We start from the raw sequence: 25,883 nt of genomic DNA, 5'->3' as shown, positions 1-25,883 counted from the left end.
TGGGTCACATATTTTATCTTAGTTGAATAATCTTACATCGCATTTACACTGAAATAATCGCTCCTGTTTTATTCCTAATTCTAACATTAACATTTTTGATTTCTAGAAATGGAGATACTCTGTATATGCAGTAGTTTAAAATCTTTGATCCAACAAAATTTCACTGCACCACATACTTATCTTTGTACCTGATGATGGCGTAACAGCTGAAAACCGGTTCGTCTAACAAATAATAAATATTGTTGAATGTTACACCAGTACTGTTTGTGTTTCATTAATAAAGTATAAAGCAGTCTATGAAGAACCGACGGAGCAGTCAGTTAGTACTAGGAAGAGTAACTTGTTTATTGGGTAAACCTAGAACTTGTGTTAGTGATAACATTTTACTTACTTGATATCATGCCTTCTTCAATACACTTAACATATGGAGTATTGATGTGGGGTAACTCACCAAGAGCAAAGAAAATCTTTATTTGGCATAAATGGCCATCAGGCGAATCTTAGGAATTTCTGATACCAGGGCTTCTTGCAGAATGCATTTTGAAAATCTGAAAATATTGACCATCTCATCATTATTTATATTCGGTTGTTTGTTGCACATAAAAGAAAATCAACACAAATGTACCCTAAGAAAATCAGTTCATCTACATGTTACACGCCAGAAAGAAAACATAGACACCCCTGCAACTTGCCATCGGAAGAGAATTAACAGCAATCAATATTCAAGGAGTTACGTTTTTTAACTCATTGCCTTCACAGGTATATAATGTTCCATTATCTGTTTTTAAAAATATTCCAATTATGTGGCTAAAAGATAAAGCTTTTTACACACTAGAAAAGTTTCGTACATGCTGTACTGACTCTCTTATCCGTGAAAATGTTACAGTCCTGTAGTTATGATTTGCAAGTATTTTAACCTAAAATGTCCATGTATTTTCTATGTATTTGTTTTTATATATTGTATTTAACGTATTTCTGTATGACGACATCAGCTGTGTTGTAAAATGTTTAAAGACGAAATAAAATGTTTTATTTGATTTGAACGTGACTTTCATCTTGAAGATGATGGGAGTGACACTCGTGTCCAAACGTCGCGCCATTTCGACGAACTCACTCGAATGGAAATCCGAGAGCTTTGCATTAGTTCAGCTCACCGAGAAAGGGAAAGAGATCATATAAGAATGGTGACGTGCACAAATACCCGAGGACGATTAGGAGCATTGTCAACCACAGCCGTGAGACGATCTGCTTCCTTACAGAGAACGACCTTTACTAAAGGCATTTGGAGAGAATGCAGCTACCATAGTGAGGCGCGTGTAAGTGCACGGAATATGGAATTTCACATAACGTTGTTGTCAGAAGCTCAGCGCAGTAATACCATCGACATCTCAAATACGAAACAAAAAGACAGGTATGAAGATAATTTAGTGAATCTAACAGTATGTACAATGTTCCGTTGAATAGTGTGACTCTGCTGTGTTATAGTTTCCACAGTGCTTGTCTCGTTCGCTGCCTCAAGCGAAGACAGTGTCCACGAAAGCGACAGGGGCAATTTTAGGGGATCTGGGTACCTTACCCACTCTTGTACCGATGCCGTCTACACGTTATGCCATATACACAATGTCATCATGAAATACTTGCAGCTATGCCGTTGTAATTAAAGTACACTGTAAGTTATACACGTAATAATTCAAGCAGAAATAGTAACATAGAGGTAAGAGAAATCAACATAAGCCGACGTAGATCCGAGTATCTAAAGGTCCGAAATCTAATTGGTAGGTACCCAACACCATTGTACTTAACTATAAGTTATAAATGTAATAATTAATTCAAATAGGATTACTAACGTAGATGCATAGATCCGTGAATTTCTGTGGCCGAAATAAAACTGGTAGCAATCCTAACAGACTGCAGATATAAATTTGAACACCACCTGACAAGTACAAGACTCGATGCTTATTCCTAGGCCGCTACTGAAACGATGGCTTACTTACAGGGTGTTTCAAAAGTGACCGGTATATTTGAAACGGCAATAAAAACTAAACGAGCAGCGATAGAAATACACCGTTTGTTGCAATATGCTTGGGACAACAGTACATTTTCAGGCAGACAAACTTTCGAAATTACAGTAGTTACAATTTTCAACAACAGATGGCGCTGCGGTCTGGGAAACTCTATAGTACGATATTTTCCACATATCCACCATGCGTAGCAATAATATGGCGTAGTCTCTGAATGAAATTACCCGAAACCTTTGACAACGTGTCTGACGGAATGGCTTCACATGCAGATGAGATGTACTGCTTCAGCTGTTCAATTGTTTCTGGATTCTGGCGGTACACCTGGTCTTTCAAGTGTCCCCACAGAAAGAAGTCACAGGGGTTCATGTCTGACGAATAGGGAGGCCAATCCACGCCGCCTCCTGTATGTTTCGGATAGCCCAAAGCAATCACACGATCATCGAAATATTCATTCAGGAAATCAAAGACGTCGGCCGTGCGATGTGGCCGGGCACCATCGTGCATAAACCACGAGGTGTTCGCAGTGTCGTCTAAGGCAGTTTGTACCGCCACAAATTCACGAAGAATGTCCAGATAGCGTGATGCAGTAATCGTTTCGGATCGGAAAAATGGGCCAATGATTCCTTTGGAAGACATGGCGGCCCGGACCAGTACTTTTTGAGGATGCAGGGACGATGGGACTGCAACATGGGGCTTTTCGGTTCCCCATATGCGCCAGTTCTGTTTATTGACGAAGCCGTCCAGGTAAAAATAAGCTTCGTCAGTAAACCAAATGCTGCCCACATGCATATCGCCGTCATCAATCCTGTGCACTATATCGTTAGCGAATGTCTCTCGTGCAGCAATGGTAGCAGCGCTGAGGGGTTGCCGCGTTTGAATTTTGTATGGATAGAGGTGTAAACTCTGGCGCATGAGACGATACGTAGACGTTGGCGTCATTTGCACCGCAGCTGCAACACGGCGAACGGAAACCCGAGGCCGCTGTTGGATCACCTGCTGCACTAGCTGCGCGTTGCCCTCTGTGGTTGCCGTACGCGGTCGCCCTACCTTTCCAGCACGTTCATCCGTCACGTTCCCACTCCGTTGAAATTTTTCAAACAGATCCTTTATTGTATCGCTTTTCGGTCCTTTGGTTACATTAAACCTCCGTTGAAAACTTCGTCTTGTTGCAACAACACTGTGTTCTAGGCGGTGGAATTCCAACACCAGAAAAATCCTCTGTTCTAAGGAATAAACCATGTTGTCTACAGCACACTTGCACGTTGTGAACAGCACACGCTTACAGCAGAAAGACGACGTACAGAATGGCGCACCCACAGACTGCGTTGTCTTCTATATCTTTCACATCACTTGCAGCGCCATCTGTTGTTGAAAATTGTAACTACTGTAATTTCGAAAGTTTGTCCGCCTGAAAATGTACTGTTGTCCCAAGCATATTGCAACAAACGGTGTATTTCTATCGCTGCTCGTTTAGTTTTTATTGCCGTTTCAAATATACCGGTCATTTTTGAAACACCCTGTATATACAGCATGGGCAGCGTCTTTTTTCTTCATTGCTTTTTATTTCAATCATTTCATTTGTCCAATAAGTTATTTTAAGACGTATTCAAATGTTTACATTTTTGCATTTATATTTTATTTTATGCGTTTTCAGTTAGCTGTATAGATCAATTCTTTGTGTCTTGATCAAGTAGTATTTATAACTTAGCACAAACCAATAATTTAATCGTTATTTCTGTTTGGCCATGTATTGTATTCCAGAGAGCTGTCCGCTAAATAAATATTACAACAATAAATGAATTGAATAGTGTATCGAACAAATTGTCAAATTTTTGTTGCTAATGAGTAACACAGACAACAATAAATAAGGAACTATTATAGTGTGAGTTTCCACGTTTACGCGTCACAGCCTCGTACTTCGCATTCTTCAGTCTTTCTTAAGTGTCCTTGTCTAGAGTTGAAGACCCTCTCAACAATTTTGTTTTAGCTGCTAACGAGTTAGCAACGAACTAAGTAGCAGGCAACTGAAACGCAATTTCGCGGAACAATTTTTGCCACTGGGAATGATTGTCTATGGGTGTTAAGAGAAAAATCCCCAGTCTGGGGAGGAGACTTTCCATATTGTTTTACTGAATTCTGGTGACTGTGAGAAAACTAACCTCGAGGACGCTTTCCTTTTTGGTAGATCTGTATTGATTTGAGAGAAGAACAGATATGAGTCATGTTTCACTACTTGATGACATTCTTCAAGAAGTTGAAATCAATGTTTCTCACTTTCACCAAGTCTAAACAGAAATTGTGGTTGACTCAGTGCAGTTGTGCACCAATCACTGTGTGAAAGTCCCTGAGTATCAAGAACCATTGTAACGGATTTCTTCACCGTAAAGCTAAATTGAAACATGTGAAGCTAGACGGAATAAAAAAATTAAGGATTGGCCAACGCCACAGATATCGTTGTACGCATCCATGGAAACTCCGTGCCGGCAGCTGGTTCTTTCGTCACGACACCGTTCCATAACATAGTCCTGTTATTTATATTTCCTGGAGTAGGCTTGTATATCCTTTGTCTTGCTCCTTATATCACTGATCTAGTGTCATAAGTCTTGTTTCTACGGATGGAGACGGGAATGACAGTACAATGATTTCTTGCGGATGTTAAAGTGTCAGAGCGTAAACAGAGGGACTGAGAGATGCATTGAGGTTGGTGGTTATTATGATGTTAAGGTGATGGGGCTTTCTCGCAGAACTTACCGCGTGCCCTACTCATACAAACGCAGATTGAATTTTATGTAGTGCTGTCTCAGAGCAACCTTTATATGTCTCTTATTCAAGCTGTTACTATTGCAGGAATCGCACTGCAAGCGGTTGATGTGCAAGAAAGGAAACAGCAGCTGCGTATCTGATGGAAGTCCTGCTGCAGATGGAACCAAGTGTGGGGAGAATAAGGTTAGTACAGGGGAGGTCAGCTCCTCTTTCTTTCATACTGTGATGAAACCGAAAAGTTTTGCTGTCTAAGGAAGTAGGGTTAGGTACAAAAGATAGTTGTCTTAAAAGAAGTTATATGCAGAAATCACACGTCTCCACATAAACAGTTTATAATACCGATCTGAAATTATCTAATTAAATTTGAGAGGCTATGAAAAAATCACACCTTTTATTTGTGCTGTGTGAATAGTATGGCTGTGCAGGTAAGTGGATAGTCTGTACTGTTGAAAGAGTTCTGATGATGTTAACATGAGCTGTTGCCAGATTTTTCCCCTTCTCCCTCCTCTCAACTCTCTGACATCATAGGCCACTTGCCCGCTGTAATGGCGGGAAATTAAAAATGGTGGGAAATTCAGAATAGTTTAATTGTGCTGTAAAGTTTTGCCCTAACCCTCTGACGTCACAACTCAGAGCCCAATTGTTTTAAATGTAAATTGGAGGGAAATTCAAATAAAATGGCACTTATTCTATCGGTGGGAAATCCAAGTAGTTCACTTGCGACAAGTACACGGTCCAAGATGGTGGACCTGAGGATATGAGGGCAGCTTGTATAGTTTCCGTACGAACGCTTAAAAATGTGTGCATCGGGAAGGAATACAGTGTCATAATAATGTTGTCCAGTGAGTTTACCGTGTTCAAAGCTTTGGAGGTGAGAATGCCCACGCAACATTATCCCTCCCCATAACATAACACCTGCATCACGAAACGGTAATGTTCGTCACTGTCTCACCTCTCGCCTTATGAGGGTACATCCAGCATTGTCGAACATAATAGTTTTAATGGTCCAGGTGTGATGTGGAGAGGCGTAATGTTGCATGGGCGTACTGGCCTCCAAATCTCAGAACACAGTACTTGCACCTGTCGTCGTTACTGTGACAACATACACCAATCCCCATGTGCGTCTCTTCAGGCGTGTATTCGAACGTGACTTCATTTTTTATGGATGAAAATGCACATCACATCGAATAACGCTGGTGGAGTAGCTCTTGGAACGAGAGGATATTCAGTGAATGGACTTGCCTGCCCGTTCCCACCACTTAAATCACATCGAGCACATGTGGGGCGCATTGGGGACAGGCATTTCAGCGCATAGACATGTGCGAACGACCATTCAATCGTTGTCAACCGCGATGGTGGAGGAATGGAACCCGCTACCACAAGAACATCATACCAGCTTTGTGGCCAGCATGGGAACACCTTCCACAGCGTGCTTTGTTATACGTGGTGATCACACAACTTATTAAGAACCATGTCCCTGCGTTTGCAATGTCGAAGGGACCATCATGAGTCGCGGTGGGTTCAGCGTAATTATTGTCTTTGAATAAAAGTGTCATTTCTGTTCGTGTTACTTCGTATGTCTTTCAGTTTTCTTCTGTATTTTGCTGTACTGTACACTGCTGTAGCAGTTATTTCTATCTGGTCCATGTTTCATCGAACTCAGTTTCTTGGTAGTGACGCGTCATGTGAAAGTTCTTGTAGTCCTCAAGTGTTACACAACTGTGACGTAATGGTTCCGACGATATTCTAGTAACACACAGTTTCATTAAAAACAAAATGAAGGCAGATAATAATCTCACATACTGAATACGTATACGGGGTGTTTCAGAAGTGATGGTCAATAGTCAGGGCCATGACAGCAATGATCATTCGAAACAAAACAGTCGAGTATACATGAGCTGTAAAATGCATACCTTAAGAGCTATGAGCAATTCTTGATTTTCGATACTGTGAAACAAATCTATTCTACTGCAAGCTCTTGGCATTCCATATTTTGGGAAGTGGTAGTATGGACCAAAACAAGAAAAACATGTCCAGTAAACATCTGCTCTAAAATGCATACGTTTAAAGTCATGAGCACTTGTTCATTAGAAGAGTTGTATTTCAAAGTAGTGAAGATAAACAAGTGCTCATAGCTCTTAAGGTATGCGTTTTAGAGCACGTGTTTACTGGACATTTTTTTCTTGTTTTGATCCATGCTACCATTTCCCAAAATATGGGAAGTAAAGAGCTTGCAGCAGAAGAGATTTGTTTCACAGTATAGAAGACCAAGAATTGCTGAAAGCTCTTAAGGTATGCGTTTTAGATCCCATGTTTACTTGACTTTTTGTTTCGAATGATCATTCCTGTCATATACCTGAATATTGACCATCACTTTTGAAACATCCTGTATAACAAATTAATGTTTCATTGTACTATGTCACAATAATGTTAGTTTTGATTGATTGTCGTAATGCGACCGTCACCTTGTAATATGGATGAAGAAGTGGTCTAACGTGAACTTGCAAGAAATATCACATAGTTTTCCGCATCACCTAGTTATAAAAACTGCACTTTAACTTCCACCAGAATTTATTTTATACGAGCTCGGTCGGGGTTTTTTTGTGTTTGTTGTTTGTCATAAAAGTAGTGTCGAAGAGAGTAGCTTCATTGACTTATGGTAACACCTTAAATATGCAAATATCTATTCTGTCACTTTTCCTCCTACGCCAGATAGGTCTAGAATCATTGAGTTGGAAAAGTGATGATACAGTGCGTATTTAGGCAAAAATTGTTCTTTTGACTCATTCATAATAAGTAAGCTAAAACAATTGTATCTAAGAGTGCTGTATTTCTCTACCTTTAATGCACAAAAGCAATTTAAATTGAAAGAAAAATAAACAGTACAATGACGTTTAACTGTAAATTTCACAAAGATGGCACTGCCTTCGATTCCCCACGCTTATTAAAAACACAGAAACGTAAATTAATCTCTGCTTAAATTATCATCAGTTAGGAAATTAGAATATTGAAATGTATTTAAAAAGTAATATGAAATGCGTAATCGTTTTTAATTCCACATCCCACCAATTTTTAGAATTTCTTTTCTTGCGTAAGTGGTCGTCACAAACATAGTCTTCTACAGTACATGCAGCATGATTCCAAGCAGAACAACCAACAGGTGTGTGACACAATTCTTTGTCTTTACCCACTCCTCCACACATGCATCATAACTCATCAGGCTCTTTGCTAGGTGTGTATAGTGCTTCTAATGCGTCAGTAAACTAGTTATTGTAATAATCGTTATCGTCTTCTTAAATGTTAGAAATATCCTCTACCTCCAATCACTCTGATGCTTGTTCCTTACTCTGGTTTCCTTTTTTCTTTTTTTTCTTTCCTGGCTCTTCAGTAAAGCACCCACGCACGGCTTTCCTATTCTTGTTTTTCAACCTAATCTTCACTTTCTTTTCATTTCTTATTTTCTTCTTTATTTCAGCTTCTTTTCCACGAGGTTGTGCCCCTTTCTCGTTCAAAGCACAGTTATCGCAATTACAAACTGACAGGACAGAGTTCTGTTATTCACTGAAGTACTAAAGAAATTGCTACACCTGCCTAATATCGTGCAGGACCCCGCGAGTGCGCAGAAGTGCCGCAATACAGCGTGAAATGGGCTCGACTAATGTCTGGAGTAGTGCTGGAGGGAACTCACACCGTGAATCATGCACGGCTGTCCATAAATCCGTAAGAGTACGAGGGGGTGAAGATCTCTTCTGAACAACATCCCAGATATTCTCAATAATGTTCATGCCTGAGGAGTTTGGTGGCCAGTGGAAGTGTTTCAACTCAGAAGAATGTTCCTGGAGCCACACTGTAGCAATTCTGAACGTGTGGGGTGTCGCATTGACCTGCTGGAATTTCCCAAGTCCGTCGGAATACACAATAGACATGAATGGATGCAGGTGATCAGACAGGATGCTTACGTACATGTCACCTATCAGAGTCGTATCTATACGTATCAGGGATCCCACATCACTCCAAATACAAACGCCACACACCATTACAGAGTCTCACCAACTTGAACCGTCCCCTGCTGATATGCAGAGTTCATAAATTCATGAGATTACCTCCATACCTGTACATGTGCATCCGCTCGATACAATTTGAAACGAGACTCGTCCGACCAGGCAACATGTTTCCAGTCATCAACAGTCCAGTGCCGGTGTTGACGGGCCCTGGTGAGGCATAGCGCTTTGTGTCATGCAGTCATCAACGGTACACAAGTGCGCCTTCGGCTACGAAAGCCCATATCGATGATGTTTCGATGAATGGTTCGCACTCTGACACTTGTTGATGGTCCAGCACCCAAACCTGCAGCAATTTGCGGAAGTGTTGCACTTCTGTGACGTTGAAAGATTCTCTTCTGTCGTCGTTGGTCCCGTTCTTGCAGTAGCTTTTTCCGGCCGCAGCGATGTCGGAGATTTTATGTTTCACCGGTTTCCTGATATTCACGGTACACTCGTGAAATGGTCGTACTGGAAGATCTCCACTTTACTACCTCGGCGATGCTGTGTCGCAACGCTCGTGCTCCGACTATAGCACCACGTTCAAACTCACTTTAATCTTGTAACCTGCCATTGTCGCGGCAGTAACCGAAAAAACAACTGCTCCAGAAACTTGTTGTCTTATGTAGGTGTTGCCGACCGCAGCACCGTATTCTGCCTGTTTACATATCTCTGTATTTGAAAACGCATGACTATACCAGTTTCTTTGGCGCTTCAGTGTATAATTCAGTGATATTTCCTTTCACAATGAGTTAGAACTTTTTCTTAGATCGTTTTTTGCTGTAGGGTATCAACACTCCAAGGAACCTTCACCACAACCAGCAAACATCACATGTAAGGAATAACGTATTTTTACATGTGACGAGGCGAAACTATTAATGGCGCTATTTAGTCCTAATGAATAGCACTGTGACAGCGGCTGGTTGCTGTTTTTACTTTCTTATAAGAATTCACTTGTATATGTACGCGAAAAACAAAAACACAAATTCTAGCACGCTGCCGATAAAAATAATTAGTCTTCATGTTAGATGATGTTTGGTTCGTGGGTCGCTCAACTGCGCGGTTATCAGCGCCTGTACAAATTCCCAACCTTTGCTCAGTCGAATCTCGCCACTTTCATGAATGATGATGAAATGATTAGGACAACACAAACACCCAGTCATATCGAGGCAGGTGAAAATCCCTGAACCCGCCGGGAATCCAACCCGGGACCCCGTGCTCGGGAAGCGAGAACGCGACCGCGAGACCACACTTCATGGTAGAGATACAGATGCAATGCGTTCACAGCTTTCTTTAGGCCAAGTTTAAAATATACTACCTTGAGTTAAGTGTATGGACCGTATCTACAGCTTCAAGGAAACAGTGATTACTAGGTGTCTACTGAAATTTTAGAAGTGAAGTTTCAGGATTCTATAGTTAAGAGAGAGGATAATGAAGCGGGACGAAAAATGCGAGCTTGCAGTTTAGAATAACGTCGTCCAAAAACCGAATATACGGACATTCGTAAGTCAGAGATCATTTGACCCTATCGTCCCAACGATGACAAGGCCGTGAGATCCGGAGAACAGAGTACGATTGAAGATAGGTGAGTTATGAAAAGGGTAGTTAAATGGCGATTACAACCTCGTTCTTACTGATAGGAGTCAAGCGTCTGCCAAATCTCTCTGGACGCATCGTGGTTTAGCAACGAAAAATGTTGGGGAGGCAAAGGTTGTTGCACTTTCGGTTCAGAAGACATCGGGCAAATAACGATAAGCAAAGGTTAGTGGAGATTTGAGAGTCTGTGAAAAGATCTATACGAGAAGTATACAACTACTATCGTCATACTCCAGCACAAGATCTGGCCGAACACCCGAGAAAATTCTGGTCCTACGTAAAATCACTAATCGGGGCTAAGACTTCAGTCCAGTCATACGTTGATCAGTCTGGTGTAGCAGTTGAAGATAGGTAAACGAAAGCAGAAGTTTTAATTTTCGCGTGCAACAAATCGTTCACGCAGGAGAATCATACAAACATAACGTCGTTTGATCATCGTACAGAGTCCCATTTGGACGACATCGTAAAAGGCATCCCTGGCGTAGAGAAACAACTGGAAGAGTTGAAAACAAGTAAGTTGCCAGGTCCGTATTGGATCCCAGTTCAGTTTTAGAAAGAATACACTACGCCTTTCGCCCCTTACTTAGCTTGCATTTATCGCGAATCTCTCGCCCAGCGCAAAGTCTCAGGCGACTGCAAAAAAGCGCAGGTAACTCCTGTATGCAAGGGGGGTAAAAAAACACCCCGAAAAATTACAGACCAGGATCCTTAACATTGTTTTGTTGCAGAATTCTAGAGTGTATTCTGAGTTCGAATACAATAAATTTCCTAGAAACCGGAAAAGCTTATGTCTACGGATCAACACGGCTGTAGAAACCATCGTTCGTGTGAATCTCAGCTTGCCCTTTTCTTACGTGATATACCGCTAACTGCGAATAAAGGGAAACAGACAGATTCCATGTTTCTAGATTTCCGACGAGCATTTAACACGGTATCACACTGCAGATTGTTAAAGAAGGTACGAGCATACGCAATAGATCCCCAGATACGTGAGTGGCTCGAAGATATCGTAAGTAACAGAATTCAGTATGTTGTCCTTGATGGGGAGTGTTCATCCGAGACAAGGGTGTCGTCAGGAATGCCCCAGGGAAGTGTGATAGGAGCGCTGTTATTTTCTATATGTATTAATGATTTGGCAGACAGTGTGAGGCCGGCCGGAGTGGCCGAGCGGTTAAAGGCGCTACAGTCTGGAACCGCACGACCGCTACGGCCGCAGGTTCGAATCCTGCCTCGGGCATGGACGTGTGTGATGTCCTTAAGTTAGTTAGGTTTAAGTAGTTCTAAGTTCTAGGGGACTTATGACCACAGCAGTTGAGTCCCATAGTGCTCAGAGCCATTTGACCCATTTTGAACAGTGTGGGCAGAAGTCTGTGGTAGTTTGCTGATGATGCTGTGGTGTGGGGTAACGTGTCGAAATTTAGTGACTTAGACAAAATTTCTACTTGGTGTGATGAATGGCAGCTAGCTCTAAATGTAGAAAAAATTAAGTTAATGCGGATGAATAGGAAAAACAAGCACGGATATAGAATTACGTCGTTAAAATATTTGTACGTAACGTTACAAATGGATACGAAATGGATCGAGCATGTGAGACTGTGGTAGGGAAGGCGAATGATCGACTACGGTTTGTTGGGAGAATTTTAGGAAAGTGCGATCCATCAGTAAAGGAGGCCGCATATAGGACGCTAGTACGAGCTGCTCTTGATTATTGCTGAAGTGTTTGGGACCTGCACCACGTCAGATTAAAGAAAGACCTCGAAGCAATTCAAAGGGGCGCTGCCAGATTTGTTGCCGGTAGGTTGGAACAACACGCAAGTTCGGGAACTAAAATGGTGGGAATATCTGAAGGGGAAGCACCGTTTTTTTCGTGGAACACCAGAGAGAAAGTTTAGAGAAGCGGGAATTGAATTTGAGTGCAAAACGATGCTACTATCGTACATTTCGCGTAATGACCACGAAGATGAGATATGAGAAACTAGGGCTCATACGGAGGAACACAGAAAGCTGTTTTTCCCTCGCTCTATCTACGAGTGGAACATAGAGGAAATGGGCAGTAGTGCTACAGGGGACTCTCCGCCAATCTTGCAGAGTATGTATTTAGATATAGATATAAAAGGATGGTATGCTGCTGATAGTTGTGCAAGTGCTTTGTTGGTAGATATGATGCATCAAACCAGTCTCAGGAATGAAGACCACAACAACAACAACAACATGATTTCCAAAATGAAACAATTCTGATGATGGCTTGCTAAGACGAGTAGACTTTCACTATATACAATGTGTATTCCAAAATTTCCAGCCTTAAAACTGAACCTTCGTGCGTATTCGGATGGCGCATCCGTGGCTATGAAGGTGAAAGAAGAATGCATCAACTTCAGAGACAGTTATCTTCCACACAAAGTACCTTGTCCTGTATATGGTACAGGCACCGAACTCAAACGAGTGTGAACTTGTACTCCTATTCAAACTTTGAATATCCATTCGATATCAATTCATGTTTTAGCAGAACAGATAGTTTACTAGTGCGTTATATACACTCCTGGATATGGAAAAAAGAACACATTGACACCGGTGTGTCAAACCCACCATACTTGCTCCGGACACTGCGAGAGGGCTGTACAAGCAATGATCACACGCACGGCACAGCGGACACACCAGGACCCGCGGTGTTGGCCGTCGAATGGCGCTAGCTGCGCAGCATTTGTGCACCGCCGCCGTCAGTGTCAGCCAGTTTGCCGTGGCATACGGAGCTCCATCGCAGTCTTTAACACTGGTAGCATGCCGCGACAGCGTGGACGTGAACCGTATGTGCAGTTGACGGACTTTGAGCGAGGGCGTATAGTGGGCATGCGGGAGGCCGGGTGGACGTACCGCCGAATTGCTCAACACGTGGGGCGTGAGGTCTCCACAGTACATCGATGTTGTCGCCAGTGGTTGGCGGAAGGTGCACGTGCCCGTCGACCTGGGACCGGACCGCAGCGACGCACGGATGCACGCCAAGACCGTAGGATCCTACGCAGTGCCGTAGGGGACCGCACCGCCACTTCCCAGCAAATTAGGGACACTGTTGCTCCTGGGGTATCGGCGAGGACCATTCGCAACCGTCTCCATGAAGCTGGGCTACGGTCCCGCACACCGTTAGGCCGTCTTCCGCTCACGCCCCAACATCGTGCAGCCCGCCTCCAGTGGTGTCGCGACAGGTGTGAATGGAGGGACGAATGCAGACGTGTCGTCTTCAGCGATGAGAGTCGCTTCTGCCTTGGTGCCAATGGTCGTATGTGTGTTTGGCGCCGTGCAGGTGAGCGCCACAATCAGGACTGCATACGACCGAGGCACACAGGGCCAACACCCGGCATCATGGTGTGGGGAGCGATCTCCTACACTGGCCGTACACCACTGGTGATCGTCGAGGGGACACTGAATAGTGCACGGTACATCCAAACCGTCATCGAACCCATCGTTCTACCATTCCTAGACCGGCACGGGAACTTGCTGTTCCAACAGGACAATGCACGTCCGCATGTATCCCGTGCCACCCAACGTGCTCTAGAAGGTGTAAGTCAACTACCCTGGCCAGCAAGATCTCCGGATCTGTCCCCCATTGAGCATGTTTGGGACTGGATGAAGCGTCGTCTCACGCGGTCTGCACGTCCAGCACGAACGCTGGTCCAACTGAGGCGCCAGGTGGAAATGGCATGGCAAGCCGTTCCACAGGACTACATCCAGCATCTCTACGATCGTCTCCATGGGAGAATAGCAGCCTGCATTGCTGCGAAAGGTGGGTATACACTGTACTAGTGCCGACATTGTGCATGCTCTGTAGCCTGTGTCTATGTGCCTGTGGTTCTGTCAGTGTGATCATGTGATGTATCTGACCCCAGGAATGTGTCAATAAAGTTTCCCCTTCCTGGGACAATGAATTCACGGTGTTCTTATTTCAATTTCCAGGAGTGTATATTCCCCTGGTGCCAGTCTTTCGAGTTGACGCCTCTTCCGCGACTTGTGTGTCGATGGGGATGAAAAGATGATGATAAGTACAACACAGCACCCAGTCCCTGAGCGGAGAAAATCTCCGACCCAGCCGGGAATCGAACCCGGGCCATTAGGTATGACATTCCGTCGCGCTGCCCAATCAGCTACCAGGGTCGGACAAGAAAGAAATAAAAGATATAGAGAGAGAAAAGAGGAAACAGATTAATATATGCCCACTTTTTGCAGTTGCAAGAGTAAGTGCTTCAGAAGAAACATTGCATCTTTCCCTTCTCTACAACCGTCATCGCAATCCACTGTTTAAATTATCGCGAAATAGGGAAGATAGTGCCACAGACATGATACGTGAATTGGAGTGGCAATCATTAAAAAACAAGGCGTTTTTCGTAGCGACGGGATCTTCTCATGAAATTTAAAACACCAGTTTTCTCGTCCGATTGCGAAAACATTCTGTTGGCACCCACCTACATAGGGAGAAATGATCATCACGATAAAGTAAGAGAAATCAGGGCTCGCACAGAGAAATTTGAGTGCTCGTTTTTCCCGCGCGCCGTTCGGGAGTGGAACGGTAGAGAGACAGCATGAAGGTGGTTCATTGAACCCTCTGCCAGGCACTTTGTGAATAGCACAGTAATCACGTAGATGTAGATGTAGACTTTCAATACTGTCCCCTTCCAGACTCATTTTTCTCATTTGTCCTTGTTGCAGTCTTCACAAACAGATTTTATAGTAAGTAACTATCTCCATCTCTTGTATTTATTTAATCTATTACAATCTGTTTCACGTACTTTACAAACGTTTATTCTTAAGCTTTTCTGTATCGCGAACGCGGAACGAGTTAATACAGCATTTTGGGATTAGTATCCTAGAAGTGTTTCAAACAACTGATATGTATGGTTGTTGTGCGGTCCTCTGTTGCCTGTGGGTGGAATCGAAGAGCTTGACGCGCCATACGGTTGTCGCCCTGTTGCTTTCAGTCGTGCAGACGAGATCTCCGTTATGCAAGCTGTTTTGCTGTCAAGAGACATGGTTGTATGGTGGTACTGCCTTTATTGGTTGTAAAGTTAATAACAGCTCAGTAGAACACAGCTTAACCACGTCCGGTTTACTATAGGCAGTGCTCACTCTCCACTCCAAACAGTATTTAATTGTCAAATTTAATATTCGCTCACGCAACAACTGTCTGTAGATCACTTGAATATGTAACCTGAAAAGAGTAAAAATATTACCTGTAATCGTCAGTCATTTCTGGACTATTAGCTCCATCGGCTAAAAAACACTGCCTGTAGTGCAGTAATTCATAGTTAGGTGTACCTTTCGAGAAGTAAGGAAAAGTTAGTTTTGGTAAAATTACAGTATATTGAGTATTTTCTAACTTCACGTCGTAAGTATGCTCTTCCAAAACACACAAAGAAGCAACATCTGGCACGTCCCAGTGTTAAAAATCTAATAGTGTTCCAATATTCAACTCTGATTAATTGAAATAATTATTGGCCGGTTAGTTCAGAGGGCCCCCACGAAAAACGAATGCTGGTAGGACAATAAAACTTTGTGGAAAAATTTTTGAGAACATGCGAAAGAGAAATAAAGCACAAACCATTGAAGGAAACACATTTTAACTTCCACACGAGAGGATTCATATCTAGTGATCTTGGTGGTTAAGCAGTTAGGAACGATCGGCCAATGATTCGGTTTTCTACAAATGTGCTACGAAGCAACCGAGCGACCTCACGATCAGTATGAGATGTAGCTCCGTCGTGCATCATAATAGTTGAGTCCAAAGCTCCTCTCTCCCGTAGAACAGGGATCACATGTTGGTAAAGCAGATCACAGTAACGTGTGCGTTCACGCCTCATGTCCTTGGAGACTGTGTTCCTCAAAGAAAAAAAAAGTCTTGAACTGTGCCGTGAAACCACAGAACACAGCGACGCGTTCACTATGTGGGGTAACGTAGTGAATTTTCGTTGGCGGCGATGATCCCCAAAATGCGACAACTGCGAGTGTTCACTGCCCCAGTGAGTGTAAAGTGTGCTTCATTACTCCCCAAAATGTTTGAAAGCTACATGTTGTCAACTTCAATCCTTGCAAGAAACGTAAGAGCAAAGTCTACTCAAATGTCTGCGTCACGTGGCAAAATTTAGTGAGTAATGGGAAGCTTATTTGGATACCACCTCATAATTGACTTGTGATGGAATACTCAATTTTCTCACTGCGAGACCTATACTAGTGGCTAAGAAAGGTTCTCTTACTTCATACAAAAGCCTCACTAGCTTTCCTAATTAGGAACCTAAGTTAATACCAAATTATTTATAGCAGAGGAATGTTTTCTTGATACGATGAAGATATTATTGTTCTCTTTTCAAATAAACAAGAAAGCTATAGTTTTTCAAATGGTACTGTTGCAGACTTTCACTTCCTAAAGTGCTCATTCAAATCTGCCTGTATCTTAAACTGTTAGAATTATTAGACTGGTGATTAAGTTCATAGCGTTTTTCCGTAAGTTTAATGACCACAACAGGTACACATAACAGAGACTTTAGTCATCAATAGCATTCTCCTTCATATTTACAACAGCCTGCCAAAGCTGGGCTAACTTTTCGATTCCGCGACTGTAGAAATCATGGTTTTGAGACGAAGAACTCATCGGGACATGTTCGGAGCGCATTTTCATCGGAAAAGGAAGTTCCTTGAGAGGGCAGGAAAGGTGAAAATCTGAGGGCGCAAGATCAGGTGAATAAGGTGCACGCGAAATGACTTCCCAACCCATCTCCTGCATAGCTTTCTTTGTCAGTGTAGCAGAATGCGGGCAGGAGTTATCGTGATGTAGTCTCACTTCGCGCAGTCTTCCAGATCGTTGTTCTGGGATTTCGTCTGCAAGATATTCAGTTGTTGACAATAAATGTCAACAGTGATAGTCACAACTCGGGGAAGAAATTCGTAGCACACCACACCGTTGCTGTTACACCAGATGCATAACATTGTCTTTTGAGGACGCGCGTAGGTATTCGTACGGTGAGCTGCTCCATCGTTTGGGCTCAACCATTCCTGTCTTTTCCGTACGTTAGCATACATACAAAAAAAAAAGAAGTTCAAATGGCTCTGAGCACTATGGGACTTAACATCTGAGGGTATCAGTCCCCTAGAACTTAGAACTACTTAAACCTAACTAACCTAAGGACATCACACACATCCATGGCCGAGGCAGGATTCGAACCTGCGACCGTAGCGGTCGCGCGGCTCCAGACTGTAGCGCCTAGAACCGTTCGACCACAATGGCCAGCGCCAACGAGCATGCAGAGATGCGCATACAGCCGCCCACAGATTTTTGTGACTTTCACTGAGAGCATGCGGTACCCATTTTTGAACCTTCCTCATTGCATGAAAATGTCGCATTGTGATGGAATGATTACAGTTCATCCCATTTGCCATTTCTCGATTACACTGACGTGGGTCATTGTGGATTAATGCATTTAAAGGATCTTCATCAAACCCTGAAGGTCTTCCTGAACTCTGAGAGTCACTAATGTCAAAACGATCCCCCTTAAAATGAGAAAACCATTTTCTTCCCAAGCTTTGTCCAAAGGCATTATCCTCATACAAGTGGAAAATGTTTCTGGCTGCCTCCGCTGCTGTCTGCTGTCGCCCTCCTACTGAACTTTAACAGGAGAATATGTCGGAAATGTTCAGATTTCTCCGCTTGGGACTCCATTTTCTATTGTCCATAACTCCACTCACCGTCTCCACATGGCAAAATGACAATACGTAAACTCAAATAGCAACAATGGCTTCAGATAAAAAGTATCAATCCATAAATAAAAATAGCAACCGGAATACCAACATGCAAACAAAATCGCTACGAACCTATGCAAAAACCTAATACAAGCTTGAAAACTGGCTCTGCATTACTATCGTTTATGATACACTGAGCAAGATGTGAATCAAACCAAGGAGAAATTTCGAAAGCCAATTAAAGTTCAGGGGGAAGAAACAAAGATGTTACAATTTACGCTGACTTTATAATTTGTTAGAGACAGAAGAGGACTTGAAAGAGCAGTCTTCTGAGGAGGTTGTGTGATTAACAAAAACCTAAGTAATACAAGGATAATATAATGAGTCGGATGAGACCAGGCGATGCTAAGGAGACTCAATTAGAAAATGGGACCCTTAAAGTAGCACATGAGGTTTGTTTGCTATTTGAGCAACAAAATAGCTGATAATGGCAGAAGTAGAGAGGATGCAAATTGCACAGCGGCTGTAGCACGAAAAGCATTTCTGAAAAAATGATGAATTTGCTTACATCTAACGTAAATTTAAAAGTCAGAAAGTCTTTCCTCGAGGTATTTGTCTGGAGTGTAGCCTTGTGGCGGAGAAGAATTTCAGACAAGAAGAGTTTAGGAGTTTTGAAATGTGATGTTACAAGAGAATGCCGAAGATTAGGTGGGTAGATTGAATTGGTGAAAAACTCCAATTCTGGTACAGCTTGGCCAGAAGAAGGGATTGGCTGACAGCACATATCCAGAAGCATGGAGGAATGGACTATTTTGTAATGGAAGAAAGTATGTGGCGGGGGGTGAAAATCGTAAAAGGAGATCAATGCTCGAATACAGCAAGCAAGTTGAAATGGATATAAATTGCGGTAGTTTTGCAAAGATGAAGAGATTTGCACAGAATAGACTAGAATAGAGACCTGCACCAAACCAGTCTTCTGACTGAAGTCCACAACAACAATAACACACGGTGCTGACATTTCTAATCTACGCGTTAAGCAAAAATTATTGGAAATCTGTATTTTTTTAATTTTTATATCGGAAATGCACACTTAGATATATAACTTGTAAAATAGATAAAGTGGTTAAACATACTTTTCAGGATGATGTTTTACTGCTCAACTTCACAAACTATTAAAATTTAGGTTTGTAGCGTCTGTAACGTGGCACAGTTCACAATTATGAAAAAACTCGATTTTCTCTTAAATATTAACTGTGTTGGCTTGGAACTCTGGATACTTTAAATTTGTATTCACCTAAACATGTACATTATTTTTGTATGCTTGGTGATTCAGCTGCCTGTACTTACGGATTTTATACAACCTGCAACACCTTCAACTACCGCGGGAAAGATTTTCAGATTCTCTCGCTCATAACACTCAGACTATTAGTACTACAGACGAAATAATAAGGATCTTTATGCAGGAAATTTAATTTAGTTGAATTTTGTGCTGAGATACGTTTTCGCTAGAGGCCACATTTTCCGAATTATTCAAGAAAAACGTACAAAATGACCTTCAAACGCGTTTTCCTTGAATAACTCGCAAACTGTGGTCTCCAGCTATACCTAACCCAGTACAAAATTTAACTACTATAAATTTCTCACAAAAAGATCCTGTTCACTTTTCTGTAGGGCTAATAGTTTACATGTAGCAAGCTAGAGAATGTAAAAGTCTCGCCTGTGGTTTTTCAAGGCATCGAGGTTTACATTTAAACCCAGCAGTAGGGGCAACTGACTGATCCTGTATACAGACTGTAACTGGTAGTTGTAAGTGCAGGTATTTGTACTGGTGACTGAGGACGGCGTACTGAACAACATTACATCAGTATATACATCATTTGCAGGCTAATAACTATAGCTATTACATGTCGTATGCTTTTAGGGTGGTTACTACCACGAAGCATGCGTGGCACGAGCAACCCAAAGTGCTTAATTTTCCTGAACAACAGATTGGGTGCTAAAGTGTGGACGCAAGAACGCAAAACGGTGAGTCTAGACCGACAGGCATAATCCACATAACAGTGCAGTTACGACCATGCAGAAAACATCAGGTCGTAAAGTTTGTGTCATGGCCGGCCGGGGGTGGGCGAGCGGTTGTAGGCGCTACAGTCAGGAACTGCGCTGCTGCTACGGTCGCAGGTTCGAATCCTGCCTCGGGCATGGATGTGTGTGATGTCCTTAGGTAAGTTAGGTTTAAGTAGTTCTAAGTTCTAGAGGACTGATGACCTCAGAAGTTAAGTCCCATAGTGCTCAGAGCCATTAGAACCATTTTGTGTCATGTTTGTGGGAAGACTGTTTGGTGCAGAGAAAAAACAACCAGAGCACTGATGAGTTAAGGTACCACATATAGAAATATCTGCACTTGTACCCGTTTCACCCTGTATATTAATTAACAATAATTTTAAGACGTGGTATTGCGCAGTAGTTAACCACAAGCGATGAGCCACATACGCAGGCCCAGCAAACGGAAGGGGGAATCCCCGCTCTTTCAGCGCAGAAGGTGAATCATCCTATTGCTTGTGCGCTTCGAGCACACATCGTTCTCCACATGGTGGGAACTCGGCTTCTTCGTAAAAAGAAAATGGAACTGTAACACAAGAGCCAGTGTCTGGAAAGAGTGGAGCGCTGGCGGTAGGATAAGAGGAGCGCTAGGCGGGAGGTCTGCCTGGGATCCTCTCGACGATGTCCCTGAAAGAGCGGCCAGTGTCGGCGGAGTTGGCACGGCGCCGCGTTGGCCCCAGGCCCGCTGATTCATCAGCAGGACGTGCCAGCCGGCGCTGCCGGACGACGCTTCCGAGCCGCGCGTCCTTAGCGCCGATACCACGGGGGCATTCATAACAGCTGCCGCGGATGTTCTAAATATACCTTGGTGGAGAGGGGGGGGGGGGGACAAAATCGTATTTGACTTGAAAATTAAAATTGCCTGACAACCGAGGAATATCTCTTTGCAATATGTGCGAAAGCTCCTACCAACTGTCCTTTCCTATGTGGTGGCGAGTAGTCAAAGGCGTCTGTAAAGAGGATAGTGCGATCAGTTCCACGACAGTATTCCTTTGTTTCAAATCCGCATCATTTAGGCATGACTGTAGACATCGAACGATTCCAGAGACAGGGTCAACGATTTTAAGAGGTTGTTGCAGCATATACAGAAATGTAACAGAACCTCCTCTGTAACTTAAACAGAAATCGCTGGAAGAATGACCGCATAGTTCCCTCGAAACCCTGCTGGGTCCAGTTAGAGAAGCTGTATTAAAAGAAGACTGTGGCACCATTATGCCGCCACCATTTTGAATCTTGCGTGGCGCTTATGCGAATAAGGTGAGAGAGATCAGTGCACGTACAGAGGCATACAGCAGTCGCTTTTCCCTCGAACAATACGCGAATGGAATAGGACAGAAAGTCGATAATACCAGTGTGAAGTCACTTTCGCCATGCTGAGTGGCTTTCGGAGTATATCTGCAGGCGTCGAAGTAACTGTAACTTGTTTCCTAACTTTTCTTTATGACGAGACAAAGTTCATGCGAGCAGGACTTTGCATGCTTTGATCAGAATCAATGACTTAAAGGCTACAAAGTGAAACGAACCCTAATGGTAATCCTATATAAATTTAGGCATGTATGGAAGTGAAGCCATGTGTGGAAGTGAAACAAGGACGATAAATAGTTTGGACAAGAAGAGAATAGGAGCTTTTGAAATGTGGTGATACAGAAGAATGCTGAAGATTAGATAGGTAGATCACATAACTAATGAGGAGGTATTGAGTATAATTGAGGAGAAGAGGAGTTTGTGACACAAATTGACTAGAAGAACAGATCGGTTGGTAGGACATGTCCTGAGACATGAAGGGATCACCAATTTAGTATTGGAAGGCAGCGTGGAGGGAAAAAATCGTAGAGGGAGACCAAGAGATGAATACACTTAGCAGATTCAGAAGGATGTAGGCTGCAGTACATACTGGGAGATGAAGCAGCTTGCACAGGACAGAGTAGCATGGAGAGCTGCATCAAACCAGTCTCAGGACTGAAGACCACAACAACAACAACAACATATAAATTTACATATTGAACTATGAAGTCCACATACTTAGTTTCACAGAGAGATTCCGTGATGCTGGTACAAACTTTCAGAGATGATAGAGAATGGTAAATCTGTCAATCCAAAATAAGTGACCCTGGTATGAAAACAACGACAATTTTCGTGATCGGAATACATGCTTCGGTACTGTTGCTGCTAAGACTGGCTGGTAGGCAACTTTCAGAGGTGGTAGTATGTCTCATGAACATGGGTTCTAAGTTGCTTACCTTAAGAACTATGAGCACTTGTTCATCTTCGATAATGTGAAATACATCTCTTCTACTGAACAAGTGCCCATAGCTCTTAAGGTATGCATCTTAGAACCTATGTTTATGGGACATTTCTTTTTTTGGTGCTTACTACCACCTCGAAAAATATGGAAACCGAAAGAGCTTGCAGTAGAAGAGATGTGGTTCACAGTATCGAAGATGAACAGCTGCTCACATCTATTAAAGTACGCATCTTAGAACCCATGTTTACCAGACATTTCGTCTTATTCTGCCCATACTGCCATCTCTGAAAGTTGCCTACCCCACAATCTTAGCAACAACAGTACCGGAACATGTATTCTAATGCCAGAAGTATCAGAAAGATTTTAGCTTATAACTTTCTGCTCGTTTCCGGACCGGGACCCCACCTCAATCTGAAACATCTACCCTTCTCCATCATGCCTGAAAGTTTGTACCAGCAACACGGAATCGCTCCGTATATTGCAGCAGTACTAACGCCGTCAATGCTCTGTTGCACCTACATCCACTTCTGCACTCCTCAATATACATACGCTGGAGAGCAATATGTATATAGTGTTCTAATCTCATTTCCTCCTTTTGTTATTTCGTTCACAGGTGATATATGGGAAGAAAGACTGTCAATAAAATTATATGTGAGCGGCAATTTCTCTCATTTTAGCGTCGTGGCCATTACACGATATGTATGTAGGAGGAAGCTATATGTTTCTCGACAAGGGTTTGAACGTATTCTCAAAGAAGACTTTAAGTCAGGCTCTCGATGATTCATCATCGGTTCAGATACTGCAGCAAAATGCTGGTTCAAAGGCTTTTACTAGATACTCTAAATTTCGTAAAGATATCGATCAAACTAAAACCTAAACTAAATTATGGTCAACAATTTTTTTTTCATACAGAAGAAACGCAATTACGTAATTTTATAAGGTAGCCTCTGCGATGTGTAACATAAGTATTTCATTTCTTTGAAAGTGAGAAGTAGACTTACGAATGAATTATTTTCGTTTGGGCGCCACCCAGTCGTGCTCTGCGGTTTTCACCTCTTCATTGGATCGATATTATTTTCCTCCAAATCCTTCTGTCAGTAGTTAGAAATGTGAAAACACTAGACCTTAAGGCTACTAAAACTACGAACAGTATAGTGATGCTACTTTAAACGCTCACAAATTGTCGTTAATGAAATTAGGTGGCAACCAGACGACCTGGAAGGGGACCTGGTTTCCAAAAGCGGAAATGCGTCGGCAACTAGGATTAAAAATTATTTTGTAAGCCCATCAGATATAAACAATGAAATAGAAGGAAAAAAATTAGTACGTTTATGAGTCTGGCAGAATAGCGTGCGAGCAGTGGAAAAAATACAATGAGCATTTTCTGTCAACAGATATATCATACCCAGGATACAACACGTAGCTGCGGTATAACCTCCACCCACAAAAATTGCAATCCTAATTTGGCAGCGAAATATGTTCAAGGCGACATTGGCAGTCACTGCTAACTCACTTTGCAAAGGAGGATTGGGGGCTGTATCATCGAGGGAAACACTGCTTGGCCATTTACTTAAGAAGAACCTGGAAAATCTTAAGAAATAGGGGGAATTCCTTCAGAAAGCAACTGTCTATTTTGCTCCACAGTCCTCAGAGGTTAAAATTTACAGGCACTAACTGGAAGCATTTGTGAAGGAATATATCCATATAGTAGAACTCCCCAGCGATGTGCGTAGTCAGTGACATGAGGTATTATTGGACTCTACCACTACTGGGGTGAAGAGTTTTCAAATACTTCTACCAGATACCGCTACCTGTAGAGAATTCCAGGTAGTGAATTCAGTCGCAACCCAATATGGAATTTGACGAGGAATAGACTAGCATTTATTAACAGGAACGTTACAAACGGTGTATCGTTGAAAGAGATAATGATACAGTATTAAAGATTATTTCCAGCCCCCCAAAAGAAACAGTTACACATTCATTTTGGGATTTCGTGTCCTATATTGGTAGAGACAACAAGCCACCAACAAAAGACTGGGCAGAGTATTCATTTTCAGAGTATTAGATAATAAGAAAAAGCTAGGACACCACTACAGCAAAATCTTTCAAAAATTTCTAACATGCGATCAGCGCATTGAGTCCAAATTAAATACAATTCGAAGAAGCAGATTGACGCACCTGTGGAGATAACTTGGAAGCGCTCCACTTTTAACCTGAAGAGCGATATCCAGCATTTAGATACGAAGCCTGGGTTGCTGCGAAGCTAATTGTTGTTTTGTTTGGTTTTATTTGATTACTGGTGGAGCAGAAGAAAAATTTTGAAAGGATGTAACATTCAATACAACGTTTTTCCACTTCATTTTCTGTTGTTGCATTTATTTTCATGCATATGTCGGTACGTGTATAGGTGTGCAACTATGTTTCTTTATCTAATCGCCCTCATTGTTTGATATTAGACCAAGAGGTTGTAGTACATATTACTCTTTGTTTTGGGCATTTATTTTAATTTACTGGAACGCCAATGGACTCAAGGAAAAATGTCGGAAAGAGAGCTACACACGATAAGTCTTGATTAATGAAACACTATTGGCAAGCATAAGGTGAGGCGAAAGGGAAGAATAATTAAAAATTTAAGCAACCAGAAAACATGGTCGGTTGTCAATTAAACTTCGTACACGCATACACCACCATGTAAATGACTGCAATTCTCTGTGACTGCCACCAGAGGGCATTACTGCTGTTCGTGTTTAGTATCAGGCCTGGAACGGTATAAGGGACGTGAACTGCGTCACATGTACAGCGATCACTGTAAATGACACAGAGAAGCCGCGCACTCCTGTGAGACAACGTTACCAGTATCTGACAGAGTTTGAAAGGGCCATCACGGTGGGCTTCCATTTGATCGGTTGTTTCTATCTTGCAGTATCGAGATTTATGAGGCATTCAAGCCGTGGACTGCATGGGAACGTGAGCGCAGGCGTACTCGTCATAAAGGTTCCAATAGACGATGTGTAACCACCATAAAGGAGCACCAAGCACACAAATCCCTACCTATCAGCGCCTGCCATCTGAGAAAAAGTAATGGACCCCTGCAACGCTGTGTGTCAACCGCACCTTTGGTCAGAGACTACCAGCAGCCTGACTAGGGAGTTACTGTCCAATGGGTAGGCTGCCGTTTACACAACCCAAACGGCTGTGTTTAGAGTGGTGCCCTGACGGGGAAGCACGGGTTGCTGATGAATGGGGTCGCGCTGTATTCATCGATGAATCGCGATTATACACTACCCAGAATGACCATCGTTGGCGATCATTGCGGCGATCTAGGGAGATGTCCCAATTTTCCATTGTTTTGGAGAGGCGCAGCTGTGATAGTTGCAGCGTTATAGTGTGGGGAGGTTT

The 25,883-nt window shown here is 42.7% G+C and overlaps 1 protein-coding gene across 1 annotated transcript in view; it reads left to right on the top strand.

Moving 5' to 3' along the window:
* The window catches only part of LOC126199629 (A disintegrin and metalloproteinase with thrombospondin motifs 7-like), a 583,524-nt gene that overhangs the window by 259,193 nt on the left and 298,448 nt on the right, over positions 1 to 25,883 (top strand). The window contains exon 12 of the mRNA XM_049936555.1: positions 4,869 to 4,967. Within this exon, the coding sequence (XP_049792512.1) occupies positions 4,869 to 4,967 (99 nt within the window). The remainder of the gene's footprint in view (positions 1 to 4,868; positions 4,968 to 25,883) is intronic.

The sequence above is a fragment of the Schistocerca nitens genome, chromosome 8 (assembly GCF_023898315.1).
Source record: "Schistocerca nitens isolate TAMUIC-IGC-003100 chromosome 8, iqSchNite1.1, whole genome shotgun sequence".
Lineage (NCBI taxonomy): Eukaryota > Metazoa > Arthropoda > Insecta > Orthoptera > Acrididae > Schistocerca > Schistocerca nitens.
The sequence above is the reverse complement of the archived record's forward strand: the minus strand, read 5'-3'. Positions and strand labels throughout refer to the sequence as shown.